The 22,040-nt window shown below is 43.1% G+C and overlaps 1 protein-coding gene and 1 long non-coding RNA gene across 8 annotated transcripts in view; one reads left to right on the top strand and one right to left on the bottom strand.

Annotated features, from left to right (window-relative positions):
• Sec24d (SEC24 homolog D, COPII coat complex component) overlaps positions 1–22,040 on the bottom strand; it is a 96,865-nt gene that overhangs the window by 59,300 nt on the left and 15,525 nt on the right. For 5 of the 7 annotated variants that reach the window (XM_031375354.1, XM_031375356.1, XM_031375355.1 and 2 more), the window contains exons 4-8: positions 15,910–16,058; positions 12,552–12,827; positions 12,140–12,273; positions 6,561–6,672; positions 120–247 (exon numbers count right to left, since the gene is read on the bottom strand). In XM_031375354.1, the coding sequence (XP_031231214.1) occupies positions 120–247; positions 6,561–6,672; positions 12,140–12,273; positions 12,552–12,827; positions 15,910–16,058 (799 nt within the window). Of the gene's footprint in view, positions 1–119; positions 248–6,560; positions 6,673–12,139; positions 12,274–12,551; positions 12,828–15,909; positions 16,059–16,244; positions 16,361–17,108; positions 17,214–22,040 lie in introns of those variants that run through there. The other 2 variants (XM_031375358.1, XM_031375357.1) reach the window with 2 other exon arrangements.
• LOC116093737 overlaps positions 17,321–22,040 on the top strand; it is an 11,728-nt gene continuing 7,008 nt past the window's right edge. Inside the window, exon 1 of the long non-coding RNA XR_004119818.1 lies at positions 17,321–17,428. This is a non-coding gene — a long non-coding RNA (uncharacterized LOC116093737). The remainder of the gene's footprint in view (positions 17,429–22,040) is intronic.

Below are 22,040 nucleotides of genomic sequence, written 5' to 3'. Positions count from 1 at the left end.
TTTTTGACATATCCATTTAATCTACTTTCCCGGAGTTTGGAATAATATATACCCAAAACCTGTCAAGACCGTTTTGGAGTAGGTAGGTAGATTACGGAATCTGTTTTACTCATTCTTACCTCGTTTGATGGAATGTCAGCAAAGGGTTTGATGATGGCAGCCAGTGGGATCTGAGCTTGCTTAGCCATGTCTGACGTGCACGGAAAGCAGTATGTGGTGCAGCGAATGTAGCGAGGGCTCGAGTGGCCTGAGTCATTCAAAGACACACGGACAAATCGTGGTTAGAAAAAATATCCGGTCTAAGATACTCAAACAAAAGTACATCTAAATAATCCATCCTTATCTACACATTTTCCTTTGTTTCTAAAAAAAAAGTGTAGTATTGTAAACTTCTGTGACCTACATTCCAGGGACATACACAAGACTACTGAACTTTACTAGAGACATAGGAAAGAAATGTTTTATTACTGTTATTTTCCATAAGCTGGGCTTTAGTGTAGTTCAAATACAGACTTGAAAAGGTTTATGGAAGACACAAAACAAAGACATAGAGAGGAGAAAGTACAGTTTTAGGTTCACAGTCATTTCTTTTTATTAAGCTTTATTTTTAGTTTTAGTTTTATTCATGGAAGTGTCTGTCTGGAGGGGGGTGGGGGCTGAGCACCTGTGCAGGTGCCCATGGAGGCTGGAGGAGGGCACTAGAGCACGAGGAGCCAAAGTGACATGCTGCTGCAAGCTGCCTGACATGGGTGCTAGGAACTGAACTTGGGACCTGTGGAAGACCAGTTGGTGCTCTTAACTGCTGAGCCATCTCTCCAAGCCAACAATCACCTCCTTCATTCCCACTTCTACTAAGACATCTGCCACGGGCATGTAATTATGTGTAGACCATTTCATACAATCAAGTGAGACTTTGTCAAATATAATTGCAATTTGTTTCATTTTTTTTCTTAAGTTTGTAAGTTGAATTTATATATTAAAATTCTACTTGTAATAGAAATGTTACTTTTTAAAATCATCATAATCACTTTCAATATACATTAGATTTTCTGATCAAATATCTGTATTGTATGGCACACGGGAGAATTAAAATGACATCCATGAAGAATATTTAGTCATCAGAATAATTTAAGTTTTTTTCTTCTTCAAAAAGACAGCATCATTAACAAATTGTATTAGGAAAACTGGATGTCTACATGCAGAAGGATCCTGACCATCCTGGATACAAATCAATTTCCAAGAAGAGCTCAGACCTGAAAAACCCTGACCCTTTAGGAGAGGAATTTGGGACTCACCTCAGAAACTGCCAACTTTTGGGTCCTCCTTGAGGGATGCTAGAGCCTTCTACTTTGATTAGATGATGAACATTGACACAGGATATAGGCTCAGGGAAGGAAGAGTAGGGAGTGCATATCAGGATATAGGATCAGGTAAGGAAGAGTAGGGAGTGCATATCAGGATTTAGGATCAGGTAAGGAAGAGTAGAGAGTGCACATCAGGATTTAGGATCAGGTAAGGAAGAGTAGGGAGTGCACATCAGGATTTAGGATCAGATAAGGAAGAGTAGGGAGTGCACATCAGGATATAGGATCAGGTAAGGAAGAGTAGAGAGTGCACATCAGGATTTAGGATCAGATAAGGAAGAGTAGGGAGTGCACATCAGGATATAGGATCAGGTAAGGAAGAGTAGGGAGTGCACATCAGGATATAGGATCAGGTAAGGGCTTTCCAAATAGAACTCCAGTCACCCAGGAAATAGGACCAATTATCAACATGTGTGAGTTCATAAACTTAAAAAGCTTCTGTACAGCAAAAGGAAACTGTTAATCAGCTGAAGAGAGAGCAGCCTACAGATTGGGGAAAATCTTGCCAGCTACACATCCAACAGAGGATAACTGTCCATAATACACAAGAACTCAAACACTAGACACCAGGAAAACAAACAACCAAATTAAAAAGTGAGCTATGGAACTAGATAAATATTTCTCAGAAGAAGAAAAATGACCGAGAAATATTTTTACAAGTATTCAGCATCGTTAGTCATCAGGAAAATGCAAATTGAAAGTACTTTGAGATTTCATCTTAATTCAATCAAAATGGCTAAGATTTTAAAAAAGAAAATACAACCACATATTCTGGTGAGGATGTGGGGGAAGGAGAATCCTTGGGCACTGATGATGCCCAACACTTCCACTGTTGGTGGAAGTGCACGTTGGCACAGCTACTATGGAAATCAGTATGGCTGTTCCCTAGCCCAGCTCTCCTATTCAGTGGATGATCTCCTACTACAGAGATGCATGCTCATCCACATTCATAGCTGCTCTATTCACAATAGCCAGGACATGGAAACCGCTTAAATGTTATCAACTGATCAACAGATAATAAAAATATGTTATCTAGACAAAATAGAATTTCGGCCAGCCATAAAAAATTATTATAAGATCTGTAAATAAATGGATATAACTGGAAAATATACTGAGTTATCCAAAGTAACCCAGACCCATGAAGATAAACATCGTATGTTCTCTCTCATATATGGATCTCAGTGTCAAATCTTTAGATTGCTTGCTTAACTTGGGGTACCTGTTAGACTCTAGGGAACTAGAAAGCAACCACTGGTGGGGAAAGGTAATGGCCTCGTTAATGTTTTGGTCTCCATCACATTGCCTGTAGGTAAGGCTGCAGGGCATTTTTCTTGACGTAATTGAGGTGGAAGAGATCAGTTCACTGGATCACTGGATGTAGTGCCATCCCTGGCAGGTCATAATGAAGCAGGCTGAACATGCCATGTGGAGTAAGCCAGTTCTCTGCAGTCTCTGCTTCCAATCCTGCCTCTAGGTTCCTACTCTGCTTGAGTTCCTGCTTTGATGGACTGTGATGAGGATATGTAAGCCAGCTAGACCCTTTCATTCCCCAGTTGGTTGTGGCCATGGACTTTATCATAGTAATAGCAAGCAGACTGAGATAGTGAAGGAAGACCTCAAGGGATGAGGGCAGCAAAGCACAGGTGATGTGAAAAGAAAGGGGGATGATGGGGAGGGAAGTTTAAGCAGGCGAGAGAATGAAGCGGAAGAAATGAACACTACGGATTTTGGGGAAATAATATTGAAAACCCCCTATTTTACAAAGTTCATGTTTTTTCATATGAAATAATTTAATTGTGTAAATACCCTACATGGATAATGTTCCTCCCAAAGCCATAGGTTGACAAATAGAAAATCCAGTGCTTATTTTCATTGCCCTTGGTTCACACCAGAACTTGATGATTAGATCCTTCTATTGAATACACCACATACTTTACTTACAAATTCGGAGAAATCAAGATGGGACTAACTGGGAAATTTCCTCCCTATTGGCTAGCTTTCATGGTACCTGAAAGTACACTTCAGTATGCTTTGGGGGAATGTTATCAACAGTCTTACCCAACTGTGGATCCACTGAGCCACTGTGACAAATGGCATGGCAAGATAGACTGAATGTTGCAATAGTGGCCTGAATGTTATAGGGATAACCAACCGCCCTCTTCTTACACTCAAGGCCTAATTTACAGGAGGAAATGCATGCCTGGCACTGTGTCTATGGTCAAGAACTCATGATTAGGGATCTCACCGGCCTGGGGTTAAGCCTAGGACTATCATCTTGCCAAATGCCCTCTGAATTTAGATCTCTATTCTCATAAAGTAGTGCAGCTCTTAGACCTCATCAGATTAGTTTCTTTCTGCAAGAGATTGGCAGTCAACACAGAGACTCACCACTGTGCAAATGCACACTGTGCAAATGCAGAGAATTAGTGACTGCATTGCTCGGCCGCAGACAGAACAACTGTTGACACCTGTGCCTCTAACCCAAGGCTCAGGAGACACTGCAGAAGAGGGGGCAGAAAAACTGTACGAGTCACAACTTGGTTGTGAGGATCTAAGTGTCACAGTGTTTTTCTGGCCATGACAGAACCACTGCACCATGGACTCACAGTAGTGGTGGTTGCCTGTACGGGACCTGTAAATGATCAGACATCTCAACTGCCTGTACATGACCTGCACACGATCAACATTCCAGCATGGGGAACTAAGGCCCCACTCTTAACTGAGGGTCTATTGACAGTTGATGGCCTGTTGGGGAGAGAGAGTCAGTTTTCTTTAAGGCTGTGGCTCCGGCAGGTCTACCACACTCCAGTGAATGCCCCTATGCCCATAATGGCAGCACAAATTGTGTTAGGTCATTTGGGAGAGGGGAACAGGAATTTGGGAAAGATGCAAAGGTGTGACTCGATCTGAGAAGTGGGTGAATATGATCAAAATGCATTGTATGCATACATGAACTGTTCAGAGGATTCATAGAAATAAAATGTCTATTGACTATCCGCTATGTAGGCACTGTCCTAGGCTTTAAATTTTCTTCGCTGGTACTGGGAATAGCACCTAGGGCCTGTCATGCTAGGTAAGCACTCTGCTGCTGAGTTATATACACCCCTTGCCTTCTTAGATGTATTTTGAGACTGTGTTACTAAATTGCCTGGGCTGACCTTGAGTTTAGGCCAGATAAGCCTTGAACTTGAAATCCTTTTGCTTCATCCTCTTGGGGAACTAATATTGAAGGCCTTAACTATCAGCTAAGGTACTAATCTAAAACATTTAGACTTATAACCTATTAGGACCTGAGGATATAATCAATGTTTATTGATTATCCACTCCATTTTAGGCACTGCCCTAGGTTTTTCTGTAGACTATCGAGTTTATATTTTTTGAAGGGGTCATGGATAAGAGAAACAAAAAGAATGAGTCTATTCTGTGGGTCACTGGAACATGATGACTACTATGCAAAAGCAGCCTCTTTGGTTATGGAGTACCAGAGAGTAGTAGATGGCTGATTAAAATTTTAAATATGTGCAGGGTCAACCTCAATGTAAAGGTAACATTTGATGAGACACACAGGAGAGACAAGGAGCTCACTCAGGGACACTTACACAGGAAGCCCAGCAGAGGAAGAGCAGGAACGATGTACATAGGAGGGCCGAGGCTGTGTTCAGAGAAGGTACTGGGTCAGACCATGTAGACTCTTAAAGCTCACTAAGTCCTTGAGGTTTTACAGATAAAATGGAACATCACTGCTGAGGTTAGACAGAGGAGTGTCATGACCTAGTTTGGGTCTCCCTGGCTCTCGTGTGGAGAACCAGAGTCAGGAAAGCCCAGGAGGAGGCTGCTGCAGGGGCCAACTGAGAAACAGTAGTGTCTCTGACAAGCCCCACAGAGAGAGAGCACAGAGCAATAGATGCTGGGCACATGTTGATGTAATAACATAGCTGTTCACAGGAACAATGCATGTCCTATGCAGATGGGAGTCTGAGGAGTGAGAAGAATGTGAAACCGCTATCCCTGAGAACTGAAAGGCTGCAAAGAACCAGGAAAGGAACCAGTTTTCAAGGGTTGTATATGTGGAGATCGTAATTGGGTTAGACCATGTTCAGTTTGGGAAATGTATTTATTAGACAGACTGTCATACAGCAAGCCTGAGTGGATGGTTAGATGTCATACAGCAAGCCTGAGTGGTTGGTTAGATGTCATACAGCAAGCCTGAGTGGTTGGTTAGATGTCATACAGCAAGTCTGAGTAGACGGTTAGATGGGAGTTGAGTCCAGGCTGGCTATGTACCTTTGGGAGCTCTGAGCAGAGATGGTATATGGAAGTAGGTTAAGCCACTGCGGCAATGACTATGGCCAAACAAAGACGAACACAGGGGCCTCTAACATAAAGCACCAGAGGAAGCTGAGAAAACATCCCAAGAGTGAGTGAGGCTGAGGATGGCTGAAGGCATCTGCTTCCAAGCTTGACAACCTCAGTTCAGAGCCCAGGACCTAGAGAACAAAAGGTATTCCTACAACTGTCCTCTGACCTACACATGTGCTCTATGACATACACACACATACACACACACACAAACACACACATACGCATGTATACACATGCATGCACACATATACATACACATATATACACATGCGTGCATGTATAGATGCCCACATGCAAAAATACATGAACATACATACATATATACACATACATGTATATACATGCACACACACATATACACACAAAGAAGCAAGGAAGAAAGAGTGAAACAAAAACATTTTAAAAGGACCGAGAAGCCAGTACTCTAGTTGTGAAATGAGGGAGACCCACCAAGAACTAAAATGTTAGGACAATTGTTGAAAACAGTATCCTCATGCTACAGCAGTATAGAGTTTAGCCCTTCTGTTCCACTCATGATATCCAGCGAGGTACACAAAGTCAGCCCTAGTAAGGGACTGACTACCTTAGACTATAAATCACAATTTGAATTAAAATAAAAACAGATACATTCTATTGTACATGACTTGAAGTTCTCTGGATTACTATAACAGAGAATATAATTCTACTGACAGCACCTTTGGGGTTCTTAACTAGTCTATTCTCTCTATAATTGTATTGATGACTGGAGTCAGGGTATTTGGTTTTTTTTTTTTTAAACAGTAAGACATTTTAAACATCCCCCCCCCCAAAAAAAATGTGACTGAAAATAAATACCTTGGTCTTGAATCACACAGTCGGTGGTGACCAGTGGAGGCACCTGGCCCCTGCTGTTGGTCGTATAGACTTGTCCGCCTCTGGTGGCCCTGTCATTCTCAATCACTTGAATCTGACAAACAAGATGTTAAGAGGGAATTAAACTCAGTAACAACTCTTTCTGAACACAGTTAAAAGGGACAGTGGCTTGTTCCTGTTCTCTCTTCCTTCTCCCTCTTGAGAGTAAGAAGAAAAATGAAAAGGGGAGGGGAGATGGAGAGAAAGGGGGAGAAAGGGGGTCCTTTAAGAATCCTTTCATTTTTTTCCTCAGACAAATCAATCTAGCATGTCTTTGGTTTTATCTACATTTACTTTCACAATTTTAAACCAAAATTTATCAAATATCTAAATTCTATTCTGTAATACTCTTTGCTCAGACCCTGACTTTCCAGAGGTCCTTATTTTATGATGTTTCATCTTATTTATTATAACCATGGATGAGCATTTGAAAAATACTTTTGAAAGAATAGAAACTTGAGACTTTAATTTTAAAGAGAATACTTTTTGCAATCTAAAGAAAATTCTAAAAAGCATCAAATAGAGAAGAAGTTATATATAGTACCTGAGCTAAGGTTCCCTGCCATGTACTCAGAATCCATCTTATTCCTCAGCTTGCCTTTCACGTCCCCGCCCCACTCGTGCAGGGAACCTAAGGAGAATCCATCTTATTCCTCAGCTTGCCTTTCACATCTCCCGCCCCATTCGTGCAGGGAACCTAAGGTATAGTGGAGTGTGGGTGCCTATTGTTTAGAAATTCTCAGGAGCAAAGGTCCCCAAATGCTACCATCTAACATAAAAACATATTTATTTCTCTACTAATAACATTTGCTGATGAAGACTAGAACAGATTTCTTTTTAATTTTTGTTTCTTTTTATTGTAACTGTCCAGGGTAAAAAAAAATAAGTGAGCTGGGCAGTGGTGGCACACGCCTTTAATCCCAGCACTTGGGAGGCAGAAGCAGGTGGATTTCTGAGTTCGAGGCCAGCCTGGTCTACAGAGTGAGTTCCAGGACAGCCAAGGCTACACAGAGAAACCCTGTCTCCAAAAAACCAAAAAAGTGAGAGTAAAATTGAGTAGAATGGATGTAGGGAACCAAGAAGTAACCGTGGGAACTGTTGTCCTCCATTTCCTCCTTTTTCACTCCAGATTCTCATTTTCTAGAGAAAAGAGCTGGGGGGCGAGGAGTGGGGGAAGAAAACAACAACAGAGATAAACCCAAAGATGAGCATAAGAAGGCAGTCATAGAGAACATCAAGGCTGGACTAAAAATTAAAAGGAACACAGTTTCCCATTGTTAATATAAATGCTGACTTTGAAGCAACTCCAAAGTGTTCTCTTCTGCTCCGGTCTCAACCAGCCAGCGCAGACGGTGCTGGCATCGTGGGTTCCAAGAATACTGGCAACCGACCAAGCCTGAATCTAAACCTCTACTTGTCTGCCGCCTGGCTTCCTCAGAGTTTGCGTAGTGACGAACACAAAGACATAGGATGTGTTCCAGCTATCACTACCACAGCAAGACACAGACAAGATGCTATCATGAAGAAGAAGTCCGCAGATACATCAAAACACTATAGTTATTCCGTATTTAACCACAAGCTACTGGGTTACTCAAAAGAAGAGTAACTTTTACAGTATTAAATGTTAGCATTTAGCATAATCATCCCAACCAGCAAAGTCTAAGGTGAACACTGTCATGAAACAGTCGTGTGCCTAGAACACTGAACCTACAGTTACTAATCAGCAGACATATCCCCAAAAGCCTTACTTCATTTATGACTGGCAAAGCCCTGTCCCCAAAGAAACGAAGTTATAAACAGTCATTGTTAATTAAATCCACATCTCCTCCAAATAAGACACAGAAAAGTGCAAGACATATCAAACCGTTCTAGCCATTGTTAAAAGTAGCTTTTGATTCGCCCCAAATGCACGCTCTTGAGAAACAGCCTCAGAAATGAGACAACAAGCAAAAACTCCAACAGTGACTGGGCTGTGATCTGCACGTGTGGGCTGAGAAGTCCCACGGTGACATGCGACGATGTCAAAGCGCCCTCAGAAGACACAGATCTCTCTCCCCCTCAGATGTGCCACGGGCATCATTCCCAGGAGTGTTGTGGAACCACCAAATATAACCAGGAGAGAACACAAAGGAAGTGTCGTTCTTGAGAGAAACGTATCAGAGGAAGAAGCAACTTAAGGTGCAGGCCAGTTAGCCATACTGCTCCAGGTAGACCTGTCTGAATCGTGCATGGTGAAAGGAAAAAGGGGGAAGGACACTGCCTCTGAGCAATCCTCCTGCGATGCAGAAGAGAGTGTGGGAGACCTTCAGTAGTGCAGTTCCCACCACGCCATAATGTGGCCAAGACCACCAGTCAAAGGTCTACTGTATTAGGTGCCTCACTTGGGACTGCAGAATGGAATCTTTCTTTCCACAAGAAAGAGTTTATTGCATTAACAAAAGGTGTTGTTATCATCATAGGAAAAGAAGCAGGCTCCATCTGGCACCATGTTATTTCTTCAAGATAAGAAGCATGGGGCTGATTTGCATGTAAACACTTCAGAGGTGATGAACCACAGCACCTGCTTCTTCTCATTACTATTCGCCCCCATTCACTGAGCATGAGCAGCAGGTTCTGTGGAGGTGCTAGAGACAGCAGTGGACAAACTAGATATTCAAGTCTAGAGGAACTGTGGCAGATAAATAACTGTACAAACAATGTGCCTTCTTCCAGGCCGTTAGATGTTGTGGACATGAAGAGACATGATACTCCAGCCCCAGTGTTACTCTAGGGATACTGAGTGGGTAGTAAAGACACGGGGGGGGTGGGGGGAGGACCACATGAGTTGGGTCTTGCATATGCCTAGGAAAGAAGCATAGATACAGGCAATAGAATGTCAAAAGTCAAGCTGAGGCCCATATGAGGCATGTTTGAAGAGCTAGCCCAACTAAAACAGCGGCACAAGGCAAGGAGAGACCACATCGGAGGCATCTAGTATTTGTGTGCACGTGTTGTTGAGGGGAGCTGGAGTCAGGAGTGGCCAAAAATGAAGCATTGTATGAGAAATCATAAGGGCGTTGACTATTAGCTATAAAAGAGTGCTGGCAAGCTTTGGGTCTGTTCTGACTTAAACTGGGTGGACAGCCTGGGCACAGCACCTTCAAGGCTAGGCAGGAGGTTCTCAGAGTCTCAGGCAGCTGGATGGTGGAGGCTCGCACCAGGGAGGGCTGATGAACAGAGCTAGAATTAATCATAGGACTAACAGAAGGCATAAGAGAGTTTATGATGGGCCTGAGCCTTTTCATGTAAGGAGCTGGCAGGCAGGCTGGGTCTGGGTTTCAGGGAAAAGGTCTTACGGAAGAGCCAAGGTTTTGCTGGAAGCCCCAAGAATGAGAGCACCTTGAGTAATAGTCCCTCATCAGTGTGCCCACCATTCACAGTCTAAACGGAGCCCAAGAACAAGAATTCTGAAAATGCTCTCAGTTGATGCCAGCTGCCTGTTCTTGGGGATGAATAATGTTGACTAAATGTCCACAAAGAAAAGGTCATTCCAAAGATTGAGCCTTGGAGCACCCTAATACTAAGTGGGGAGCAGTGTTAGGCAATAACAAGAACCCACACCCTCACACATACATCTATACACATATACACACACACATACATACAAGCAAACATATCACACATGTACACACAAATATATGCAAAACTACACACATACACAGACACTCAGACACATATACACAAACACATACACAAACATATATTCATACCCACACATAAAAACATATACATACAGATATATATATATACACAAACACACATACATACATGTATCTATGTACCATATGCATACACATATACATACATACAACTCTCTACACATACAAACCCACACAAAAAGCACACATGTATATGCAAACACACCTAGACACAGTCATGTACACACAAACACCTATATACAGCACATACACACACACGCACATGCACACATAGAGACATATACATTCACAAACACACCCAGGCACACTCACATACAACACACAAATACAAAGGCACAAACACAAAAGGTACATGAAAATTCACCTGCAAACACAAACACATGGGTAAGAGATGAAGGCATGTAAGTCAAAGTTTAAGGTGTGAAAGACCTGGTGGAGAGAGCAGTTGCTTTGGTTAAGCTACAAAGGTGGGAGATGGTAGATAGAAATACAATACCCTCAGGGCTAAGTCTGAACACTGATAGTATTTGGTGGTCACAGGACCCGTGGTTAGATCTGGAAAAGGTTAAGGGAAGGTGGAAACCTGGGAGGCCAGGGAACTGGGAAGTTTATCAACAAGGATATTAAAGATGCCTGGGATTGTAACAGGAAGAGACCTGGTGAGATTCAGAGTTGGGAGAGGTTATCTGAAATCACATTCAAAATAAGCTCAGGTAAACTAATTTCTAACTCTAATAATCCAACAATTGTGTTTTAGTTAAAGACAATTTGTCACTGGCATAAGCACCTTAATGGAAGAAAGGGGTTACTGGCTGTTTCAGAGCACTCAGTCCATGTCTGCTTGGCCCCATTTGTTTGGGCAGAGCCACCTGGTGGAGGAGCAGGCGGCACATATGTGGCATTTTTGTGTTTGTGTCTGTACATCTCACTGAAGACAGCAAGTAGAGGGCACGACAGAGAGGGACCATGTATTACATCTTCTTCTGTTACTGTGATAAACACCCTGGGCAAGGCGATTCACAGAACTAAGAGTTTATTTAGGCTTGTGGTTCCAGATGGTTAGAGTCCATAAGCAAGTCTGTAGCGAGAATATTGTGGCCGAATGTGGCAGGCATCGCGTTAGGCGGAGGAAGCTGAAAGCTCACATCTTGAAGAGAGTAAACCGGCAGAAGGAAAGGGACTTCAGCTGGCTAAGCCTCCTCCCCACGATATACTTCCTTCAATAAGGCCACACCTTCTAAGCCTCCACAAACAGTGCCATCAGCTGGGGACCAAGTATTCAGATAATCCTCTGAGGGATATTGTCCTTCAAACCACCATAGGCTAGGAACAAAAATACCCTCAAAGGCTGACTTCCTCCAGGTAGGTCATACCTCCTAAAGTTTCCAGAGCCTTCCAGAACAGCACCTGACTGGGAACAAAGCATCGGTGGAAAGCTTTCACATTCAAGCCATAAACATAGTCACAAAAGGTACCAAGAGCTGCTAAAGTTGAGTTTTCAATATATTATAAAGCTTGTTATAAACATTCGATACTTTATCACAAATCTTCAAGTCTATGGAATTATAAAAACAGCCAAAATTCTTCATCCTTCTCTGTATCTGTCCCCCTTTCAATGTGGCTTACAGTTTTCCTGATCAGAAGAAGGCCAAGACCTCCCTCCTAACCCTCAGAATGCTCTGAACCTGAGGATGCCTCCACCAGAAGTACAGGTGAGAATAGAAGCCTCTTCCTGCGGCCAGTGTCCCAGACCCTCTACAGGCCCTGGAGGACTCAATGCTCACAAATGCAAGAGCTTCTGTGTGGGAGACAGAGGACACTTACAGGGCTGGGGATGGAGTCAGGATCCAGCTTCCTCTGGAGCTGAGGTGCCGGCCCAGCCATCTGTGCAGGACCTCCAGGGAAGCCTCCTGGGTAAGACAGCTGTGCGCCTCCCATCTGCGGCCCATAGTTGGTCGCTTGAAAAAAATAAAGAAAGAAAGAAGAAATGACAGTCTCCAGACGCAGGTGGAAGAGTCACTGACAATATCACACTGCTGAATCAAGCACGCCACCAAGCTCGTCTTGTTAAATAAAGCAGGAAGCTAAGAGGGAGTTCCTACACTCCCTAACTTGCCCTTCTGATGCTATCCAGAGACTACTGTCCCTTCATTGTTGACATGGAAACAAATCTGACTTCCTCTAAGGACACCCCCAGGGGACCCCCGCCTCTTTGGCCTCACCCTGTCCACCTTACCTTGCTGTGGAGGGTAGGCAGCACCCAGGGTCTGGCCTGGTGGAGGTGGGGGCTGGTACTGGGCGTTCAGAGGAGCAGGCGCAGGAAGTCCATCTTGCCTGTGAGTTGGTGGAGCCATAGGAGAGGCACCAGGGCCATTCAGGGCAGTGGGGGGTGGTGGCGGAACCTGAGGCCCTGGCTGCAGAATAGATGGCTGTGCCGGTTGTGGAGGTGCCTGGAAGGCACTTGCTGACTGGGGGCCAGGCGGACCTTGGCTCTGAGGAGTCACGCCCACACCTGTGGAAGATCGAAGACCATGGCTCAGAGCCACGTTTGTCAGAGCTCTGAGGCCTACAAAGCATATGGCAGAGACATTTTTTGTCCATCCACAAATCAAGAGGGCATGTTTGTGAATTATATATTATTTATGTATATGTGGTGGCCACAAATTAAAATTATCCCACAGAAAGTGATACAAGTATTACTTGGAGCCATCTTTTTTCCAAATAGAATGTTTTAGAAAAGCACAAAGGCAACACTTCTAGTTTTAGGAAGGAATTTCTGTTTTAAAAAGATTTAGTATTTGTGTATGCACATGTGCTTCTGTGTGTGTGTGTGTGTGTGTGTGTGTGTGTATGTGTTTGTGTGTGCACGTATGCTCACATTGAATGAACATCAGAAGAAGGAGCTAAAATTATAGGCTGTTGTGAACAGTCACATGGGTTCTGGGAACAGAGCTTGGGTTCAGTGGAAGAGCAGAAAGTGCTCTTAACCCCTGAGCCATCTCTCCAGCCCCAGCGAGAGACTTCTTAACAACACACATTTTAACCCAAGTGCATTAACTTTACTTGATCCATGCACTAATTTAAAAAAAAAATCTATATTTCCTATAAAATCTTGAACATAAAAGAAAAAATTTGTATAGAACAAGCATCGTTCAGATAATTTACACCATCAATGAAGTATTTGCATTTTGAGTTTGACTTGACCAAAGGAGTTCAGAAGCAGATAGAAGTAACGAGGGAGGTTTGGCCATTGGAAGGCTCTCCGTTCACACTGGAAGCCCAGATGGTTTCCTGGCCCAGCCTTTGGTGAAACTTAGTTGCTTCCTAAGTCATCCATTTGGAAACGGGTAAAAAGGTCAGAAATATTCCGGGAGGTAGTTATCAGTGCTTCTGACCAACTAGGCTTGAGTAGTAAGGGAGTACTGCTGGCAAGTTTAATCTCAACTTGACACAGCTCGAGTCCTTTTAGAAGACACAATCTCAGTTGAGAAAATTTCCCCTGCCAGACTGGCCTGTGGTACATTTTCTTGATGACTGATGTAGAAAGAGGCCGGTGCCACTCCTACCCGAATTCTGTGAGAAATTAGGCCAAGCGAACTATGAGGAGTTAGGCAGTAAGGCAGCACTCGTCCATGGTCTCTGCATCAGTCTCTATCTCCAGGCTCAAGGTCCTGCTCTGACTTCCCTTGGATGATTGACTACAAGCCTCAAGACAAAATAAACCCTTTCCTCCTTGAGTTGTTTTTTGGTCATGGTGTTTTATTACAGCAACAAAACCCCATCTAAGGAAGGCATCAACTGGAAGCAGGTTGTAGGGTATGGCTGTCACAGACCTGACCGTGTGGGTTTTTTGGATTGTCATAGCATTTGAACTTTGGGTTGAGAAGGCCTTTGAGTCTCAGAGATCAATGAGCTGTTCTCTTGGAACTTAGAAGATAATGCTGTGAGCGTTGCAGACGACTGGGGCCCGAAATGGAAGTTCCAGAGAAAAGCAAAGGTTCTACTGGGGCCATCTGTGTGATAGTCTCATGCCAAGGATTGGGGTATCAGCTGGAGCTGAAGAACCGGTTGTAATTAACAAGAGATTAGAACCGTTGAACTAAAGGAGGAAATGTTTGCTTTGCTGGAAAAAAAAATATGGAAGCTGGCCAGCTGGGGCCATAGAATCTGCTGTGATTAAGAAGAGACCCGCCTCACTGAGGCAGAATCTTCTGGGGAGTGTTTCCTGGGAGTCGGCACACAGACTGTGGTCCAGAGAAAACCAAGGTTGTATCCTGGGCTGGCAGCCAATCTTGCTATGTCAGAGATTCCCAGGTGATAGTGGTTTTGAAGGCAGGACGGAGTCATGGAGAGCAACTGAGGTTTGGCACGATGACTGACCAGGAGAGGACACTGACCAAGGTGCAACCTCTACTGAAGCTGAAGGCCCAGGACTGAAGGGGTCATGGAGAATAGCTGAGGTCCAGCAGCCTGTGACAGGGCAGAGTCCCTGAAGAGAGCCTGGGAGAGGCTATTTGTGAAAATCCAGCCGAGCTGCAGCAGAACCCAGCATTCTGGAGATGCTAGTAACGTGGTCCTCTGCATCAGTTCCTGCCTCCAGGCTTTTGCCCTAAATTTCTCAACTGACTTCCCTCAGTGATGTGTAGTTGCTTGGAAGCATAAGCTGAAATAAACCCTTTCCTCCCGATGTTGCTTTTGGTCATAAGGTCTTATCACAGCAATAGAAAGAAATAACTGAGAGAAAGAGAGAGAGAGACAGAGAGAGACAGAGAGACAGAGAGACAGAGAGAGAGAGAGAGAGAAGAGAGAGCATCCCTGAAAGCAGTGGTTTTCAATCTTCCTAATGCTGCAACCCTTTAGTAGTTCCTCATACTGTGGTAACTCCCAAACATAAAATTATTTTGTTGCTACTTCGTAACTGCAATTTTGCTAGTTATGAATTATAATGTAATTCATAATGTAATGTAATGTAAACATCTGATACGTAGATGGTCTTAGGCCACCACCCCCACGGGGGTCCCGACCCACAGGCTGAGAACCATTGTCTTAACGTGTCCCATGGAGCCATCCTGCTACTACAGTGGGCATTTGTGCTCTCTCCTCTTTTCTGGTTTGTGGCATCTGAGATGAGGTTCTTCCAATGACCTCAACACAATTAAAACTCTCCATGAAACAATAAGCATTTCGTTTTTAATTTGGAGGTCTCATATTAATACAGTTTTAAAACTACCCTCACCATTCCTCAGATAATTACTCTGTTTCATGTTCACGTGTGACGTTAGCATTTTTGTTGTTTATTGTTCCAGCAATGAGTTTACAGTGTTCTGAGGGTTCTTCCATTAGACTGAAATAGTGGCAACAGGCTCAGGAGAAACCTAACCAGAGCCAGATGTGGTATCAATGGTTTATATAGAAGGTAGCATTTTAAACACATCGTGCCAGAGTTATGTCTGCCTTAAAAAAGAAATGATGAGGTGGGAGTGTAGCTCAGTGGTCAGTGGTAGCCTAGCATGTCTGGGGTTCTGGGTTCACCCCGAGCAGCACAGAAAACATCAAATTGGTGCCATAAGGGAACAATGACAAGTCACACTTACCATAGCTGTTGATCTGCATGGAGCTGAACTGACTGCCCAGCTGGCTGACAGAGGAAGTGGACCCAGGACCTGGGTAAGATGACTGTGGCAGGGGCTGGCCTGATGCATAAGAGGGTGCCACACTATTGACAGGTGGAAGTCCTGGAAATCTAAGAGACAAACGGTATTGATAATATCATGGAGTATCTTAAGCAAACGACATGCACAACAGTGAATATATTCTAAAACAAACACGACTTCCGTGTGGTGAGAAAAATGACTGATACTGTGCATCACGTATGGAATTGATATGAGCTCAGAATAACCCAAGGGGCAGCGCCTACATCTCCACTCACCTTTCCTGTGGCAAGGCAGAGAAAAATGTCTAACATGAACACAAAGCCACCCTGGGAAGTCAGTATGGAAAGATGAGCCCTCGGCCACTTCATATGCACTAAACCTGATCAACAGGAGAAAACAAGGACAACAGTGACAATAACCCAAGATCCCTCGGTTTACGGGTTGCACCTTTGTGAAGGCCCAGTTTTTAAACAAAACGTGGCTTGTCTTACATCCTGAATTCAGCAGGGCACTCCATACACAATGGTGGCTACCACTGCTTGGCAACATTGCAGTTAAGTTTGGAGTTGTTTTTTTTGTTTTGTTTTGTTTTGTTTTTGTTTTTTGTTTTGTGTTGTTTTCTAAAAAATGGCATCCTCCTTTATCTTTGATGTAGTTTAAAAACTATGTCTGCCATGTGTCCTTGTCACTGGTGGGATCTAAAAACTGGCTCCCTCGGAATAGTGGCCCCATCCTGGTGATACAACACAGGCAGCTAATGAATACGTGGGAGTCATGACTCTGTTCTTACTAACATTGAATTATGAGTAAAACTTGGTTTCCCAGACCGCATGGCCTGATTTCAATGTCTTTATTAGCAACCAGAGCCCATTCTCTCTGTTACTGTGTCTTGACTTCCACCCCTCATGGAGAGGCTAGGAGCCATTTGAGAGAGGTGGTGGCTGAGGAGAAGTTCATAGCTCGTTTCTACCATGGGGGGGGCTTGGGGGAAGGTGGGGGCGGCCTCTTCCGGTCTCAGGGGCCCACTGGCTGCAACAGTTGGGGCAGCCTCTTCCGGTCTCAGGGGCCCACCGGCTGCAACAGTGTACTCCCTAGTCTTGTTATTTTCCAAACTGAGTAATTATTTTAAACAAACACACCAAAAACTTCTCAAGCCGTCACTTCAAGTACGCGCTGGGAATTATTTCAGAACAGTGTCACACACTTGGCCCTGAGTAACCGAAGGGCAGGCGGCTCATCCCACGTGCCTCACGTGACAAGCATGTCTATGGCAGATAATTCGTTAAAGTGGAGCTGATAATGTTTTAATCCCTAAGAGAGAATGCCTCTATGCCAAAAATTTTAGAAGAACCAACATAATTAGATTTAGTGCACTTCAATTTCAGGGTTTTTTTGTTTGTTTGTTTTGTTTTATTTTGTTCTTGGAAAAGAGAATGAATAAAGACGGAGGGCTACAAAGGTAATCAAAATTTGTATTACTCTGTGTGTGTGTGTGTGTGTGTGTGTGTACACATCACAATGCAGGGTTAGAGATCAAAGAACAATTTGCAAGAGTCTCTGCTCAAACCATGTCGGTCTTTGGAATCAAGCTTAAGCCTAGGGCGTATGGTTTGGTGGGATCTGCCTTTAAGCATGGAGCCCTCTTGGCCCAAGAGTTAGCTTTGCAGAGTAAGTTTTCTTCGTGTCTGTCTTTACTCCAGGGTACAGGCTGTGAACCATGCAGCTTGAAACGTGACTCCTGTCTTGGGCTGTCAAATGATCTCAACAACTGCCCAAAGATGTGACTGCTAAATTCTCTGCTGCATCAAAAGAAACATTTTGTCTTTGCTTTGTCAAGAAATGCCACTTCATTCCCTAAGGCTCCTGGGGAATTGACACAGGGAGTAACTCTGTAGATAACTGAAGTGCATTACCGAGTTTGGACATGAAACATAATCCTGGGAAGGCAGCAGTTAAATGGGGAAGTGCATTTAATTGTCTGAGACCCAAAAATAATTTGCAGAAGTCTTTGACAAAAGATAATATTTTTTAAAATATAAAATTCCATGGCTCACTTTTGTTTCTTTGTGGCCATTTCAGTTAGAACAGTGACATAAATAGCCTCTGAATTTCATTTTGTTCTGTTAACTTTTAACAAAGGCTAAAGATTTGGGGCTGGAGAGATTGCTGGTTAAGAACTAGTGCTGCCATGCAGACAGGGGAAATTTTCCTGAACAGAACACCAATAGCTTATGTTTTAAGATCAAGAATTGACAAATGGGACCTCATAAAATTACAAAGCTTTTGTAAGGCAAAGGACACTGTCAATAGGACAAAACAGCAACCAACAAATTGGGGAAAGATCTTTACCAATCCTATATCTGATAGAGGGCTAGTATCTAATATATACAAAGAATGCAAGAAATTAGACTCCAGAGAACCAAATAACCCTATTAAAAATGGGGTACAGAGCTAAACAAAGAATTCTCAACTGAGGAATACCGAATGGCTGAGAAGCACCTAAAGAAATGTTCAACATCCTTAGTCATCAGGGAAATGTAAATCAAAACAACCTTGAGATTCTACCTTATACCAGTCAGAATGGCTAAGATCAAAAACTCAGGTGACAGCAGATGCTGGCGAGGTTGTGTAGAAAGAAGAACACTCCTTCATTGCTGGTGGGATTGCAAGCTGGTACAACCACTATGGAAATCAGTTTGGCAGTTTCTCTGGAAATTGGACATAGTACTACCAGAGGACCCAGCTATGCCACTCCTGGGCTTATACCCAGAAGATGCTCCAACAGGTAATAAGGACATATGCTCTACTATGTTCATAGCAGCCTTATTTATAATAGCCAGAAACTGGAAACACCCCAGATGTCCCTCAACAGAGGAATGGATACAGAAAATGTAGTACATCTACACAATGGAGTACTACTCAACTATTAAAAACAATGAATTTATGAAATTCTTAGGGAAATGGATGGATCTGGAGAATATCATCCTGAGTGAGGCAACCCAATCACAAAAGAACACACATGGTATGTACTCTCTGATAAGCCCAGAAGCTCAGAATTCTCAAAATACAATCCACAAACCACAAGAAACTCAAGAAGAAGGAAGACCAAAGTGTGAAAACTTCGTTCCTTCTTAAAAGAAGGAACAAAATACCCATGGAAGGAGTTGCAGAGACAAACTATGGAGCACAGACTGAAGGAAGGGCAATCCAGAGAATGCTCCACCTGAGAATCCTTCCCATATTCAATTATCAAATCCAGATACTATTGTGGATGCCAGCAAGTGCTGGCTGATAGGAGCCTGATATAGCTGTCTCCTGAGAGGCTCTGACAGTACCTGACTAATACAGAAGTAGAAACTCACAGCCATCCATTGAACTGAGCACAGGGTCTCCAATGAAGGAGCTAGAGAAAGGACCCAAGAAGCTGAAGGGTTTGCAGCCCCTTAGGACGAAAAACAATATGAACTAACTAGTACCATCAGAGCTCCCAGGGACTAAACCACCAACCAAAGAGTACACATGGGGGGACTCATGGCTCCAGCAGCATATGTACAGCAGAGGATGGCCAAGTTGGTCATCAATGGGAGGAGAGGCCCTTGGCCTTGTGAAGGTTCTATGCCCCAGTGTAGGGGAATGCCAGGGCCAGGAAGCAGGAGAGGGTGGGTAGGTGGTTGGAGTAAACAGGTTTTTTTTTTTTTTAATTTTATTATTGTTTCTTTTTTTTGGAGGGGAAACCGGGAAAGGAGATTATCATATGACATGTAAATAAAGAAAATATCTAATAATAATAAAAAAAAAGAACCAGTGCTGCTTTTTCAGAGGACCATAGTTTGATTCTCAGCCTGTATATCCAGTGGTTCACAGTGTCAGAAACTCCAGCCATAGGAGATCCCATGCCTTCCGGCCTCTGCTGGTACCCATGTGCACATAGAGGCACACATAAATAAAGGCTGTTAAATTAAAACAAGGTTAAAGATTTAAATTACAGAATGAGAGAATGTACAACCACTGGATACTACTTTAACTCATAAATACCTACTTACTGTCCATTTTTTATGCACCAGGAGTTAAGTTTCAAAATTTATAAATTATCTCTTTCTGACAAGCTTAAAAATTCTTAGTCTTAAACATATGGGTTTTTTAAAAAATGTAATACCCATATTAAAGTTATTTAGAATAGAAATAAATACATAGCCAAGCTATTATATAAAAAAGGGAAAGAAAAATCAGGACACTTAGAGAACATCCTATCTGTTACTCTCCCACTGCACACAGTGTGGCTATCAGAGGTAGTGAACCTAGCCAACAGCTGGAGCCCGGGGAGCCCCCCAGCTGCCTGCCTCTTCCTCCCAAACCCCGTGCACTTTGAAACTGTGAAGGCGGGTGGGAAAGATACACCTTTCCTACTACGGCACATGGTGGTTAAGAATGGCAAACCAGAGTTCTGTTTGGGGGACTAAGAAATACTCAGTCACAGGTTTTAATTCACTGTTTCATTTAATATCAGAAAAGAACAGAGCTGCCATCAAGTGCCCACTTTAAAAAGTCATATAAATACCAAAAATGTGTCTCAATCTACTCTTAAACCTTGGGAGCGTTGATTTACTTCTTTGTTCAAGTGCTTCCCATTTTTAAGTTGGAAATAAGCGGATCAAGAAGGTACCCCTGTGTTAAAGTTTGTCAGTATTTGGAGATAAGGTGTAAATATGGTTGAAACATGCCCTGTCCATAATTCTAGTGTTGAAACAGAATCTGGAGGCTACAGAGGAGCCCATCTCATTAATGGGATGTGGTCTCCTTTCCAGAGCAGGTTGGGCAGGTACCTGGTCCTTCCTCTGGCATTCAGGGCACCCTCCTTGGCCTATGCAGTCTCCAAATTGGTGAGAAATAAATGCTTGCCTTTTGTAATGCCCCCTATCAGATTTCCGTAGCAACTGCACAAAATGAACTAGAGTAGCAAATTATTCAAGATCTGATTGAAACAAAATCTGCATTCTAAATATTAAGCCTATAGAGAGGAGAAAATCAAATCCTATCATTTCCATATTGAAAAACACTAAAGAGAGGCTGGAAGGATGATGGCTCAGTGATTAAACAAAAGTGTTGCTCTTGCAGAGGACCAGGATTTGAGTCCCAGCACCTATGCAAGTAGCAACCACCCGTGCACACAAAAGAAAGGGGGAAAGGCTCTAAAGAAAGGATGGGGCTTTAGTTCAGTGCAAGAACACTTCCCTAGCATGTGTAAGGCCAGGGAGCCACGCCTCAGCATCACAAACAAACAAAGCCTGTCTTTCTTTTCATCCCTACCTCTATTGACACTGCAACCGGTGTCTTAGTAGAGTCTCCTAAATACAGTTTGGGAGGCTGGGTCTCCTACATTCCCTAACTCACTACGTCTTGGTCCCTTACGATGAAACTACTGACTTTTAAGAGTATAAATTTTAACAGATTAATCTTGTCTACAGACACCTTAGGTAGAAAACTTTAAAAATACTTGTAAAGTTTAAGACAGTTTTCCTGCCTCAGCCTTGATCAAAAGAACAAATAACTAGGTATGACTTTCAGATTTTATCAGATATTACTTTTGAAATAACAGGTCTTTAAGATACTTTTTATTTTTTAAGATTTATTATTATTTTAATTATGTATATGTTGAGGGGGGATGTGCCCATAAATGTGTCTACAGAGGTTAGAGGTGTGAGAGCCCCTGGAGCTGGGGTTACAGGCAGTTTTAAGTCACCTGATATGGATGCTGGGATTTGAACTCAGGTCCTGAGGAAGAGCAGTATGTGCTCCTAACCACTGAGCCATCTCTCCAGCTCTATTCATTTTTTTTTATGTGTATGAATGTTTTCCCAGTACCATCCATGTGCATGCCTGGTGCCTATGAAGGTCAGAAGACAATGTTAGATGCCCCAGATCTGGAGTTACATATGGTTGTGAGCAACCTTATGTGTACTGGGAACCAAACCTAGGTCCCCTGTAAGAGTAACAAGTGCTTTTAAATAACTGAGACAACTCTCCAGCCCCAAAATATCACTGCTTTAAAAATCATGTATATATATATATAT

The sequence above is a fragment of the Mastomys coucha genome, unplaced genomic scaffold, assembly GCF_008632895.1.
Source record: "Mastomys coucha isolate ucsf_1 unplaced genomic scaffold, UCSF_Mcou_1 pScaffold16, whole genome shotgun sequence".
Taxonomy (NCBI): domain Eukaryota; kingdom Metazoa; phylum Chordata; class Mammalia; order Rodentia; family Muridae; genus Mastomys; species Mastomys coucha.
Note: the sequence above shows the minus strand (reverse complement) of the source record. Positions and strands in the feature narration are given on the sequence as shown.